Source organism: Trichechus manatus, unplaced genomic scaffold (assembly GCF_000243295.1).
Source record: "Trichechus manatus latirostris isolate Lorelei unplaced genomic scaffold, TriManLat1.0 scaffold00045, whole genome shotgun sequence".
NCBI lineage: Eukaryota > Metazoa > Chordata > Mammalia > Sirenia > Trichechidae > Trichechus > Trichechus manatus.
In genome coordinates this window covers 16,980,819-16,981,702 of record NW_004443981.1, presented here as the reverse complement: position 1 = coordinate 16,981,702, position 884 = coordinate 16,980,819, and the positions used below count along the sequence as shown (strand labels likewise).

The 884-nt window shown below is 46.5% G+C and overlaps 1 protein-coding gene across 1 annotated transcript in view; it reads right to left on the bottom strand.

The window, feature by feature from the left end:
• Nucleotides 1-884, bottom strand: part of TDRD9 (tudor domain containing 9) — a 131,505-nt gene that overhangs the window by 30,795 nt on the left and 99,826 nt on the right. The window contains exons 27-28 of the mRNA XM_004376801.2: nucleotides 393-605; nucleotides 37-126 (exon numbers count right to left, since the gene is read on the bottom strand). Of these exons, the coding sequence (XP_004376858.1) occupies nucleotides 37-126; nucleotides 393-605 (303 nt within the window). The remainder of the gene's footprint in view (nucleotides 1-36; nucleotides 127-392; nucleotides 606-884) is intronic.

Sequence of the window (884 nt, the reverse complement as noted above, 5' to 3'; positions counted from 1 at the left end):
CCGACGCTCACAGCCACCAAAGCTTCCCTGCCTTACCTGAAATGGAAGTTCAAGAAACCGACAGGGAATCTCCATTAGCAGACCTAGGTCCACCTGAGACCGGTTGCCATAATCCACAAAGAACACCTAGAGAAGAGAAGCAACTCAGTGCTGGGGCACAGGGCCATGCACGACGCCCCTCTGGCACAGCAGTGCAGTGCCCTGCCATGGCTGTCATTACAGAATTCTCACAGCGACCCAAGGGCAAAGCCACACGTCACTGACAGAAATAATGGAGATTACTTTTCTGATTGTAATTATCTTATATCTAACTTCCGTCTATAATCATAAAAGACTTTCTAGGAGCTGCTTATCTCATTTACCTTTGAGTGGTTTGTTACAGAAAAGCGTACCTCAGCAAAATTTCCAGAAACATACAAGATTTGCGCTCTAAAGTAGCTTTCTTTATCAAAGTCGGCAAAAGGTGCCAGGCAGACCAGGTCTGGGTGGGGATGAATGGCCAAGGGCACCAACTTCAGCTTGTTTATTTCAGCAGTGAGCTTTTTCAGAACTTCTGAGTTGTTTTCATCAATCCTATATCCCCAAAAGTGTCCCACTTCAACCACCTGAAAAGAAGAAGGAGGAGAAGCACAGATGAAATTCAGAATGACCTTCCAAACGGCTCAAGCTTCCCTTGCAAACCTGAGTTTGAATGGCAGGGCTGACATGCCACACCAGACAGTACTCTTTGGTGCTAATTGTTCCACGGGGTTCTAACAGCTGCTTTGCAGGAAAAAAGGGTGGTCCCTGGTCAGCTAAAGTGAGGAGGTGTGGATAATCTACCCCTTTCTTAGGGTTCAAGACTCATTTGCATGCTAATACTAAAGGTTCTCAGAGGCCACGTT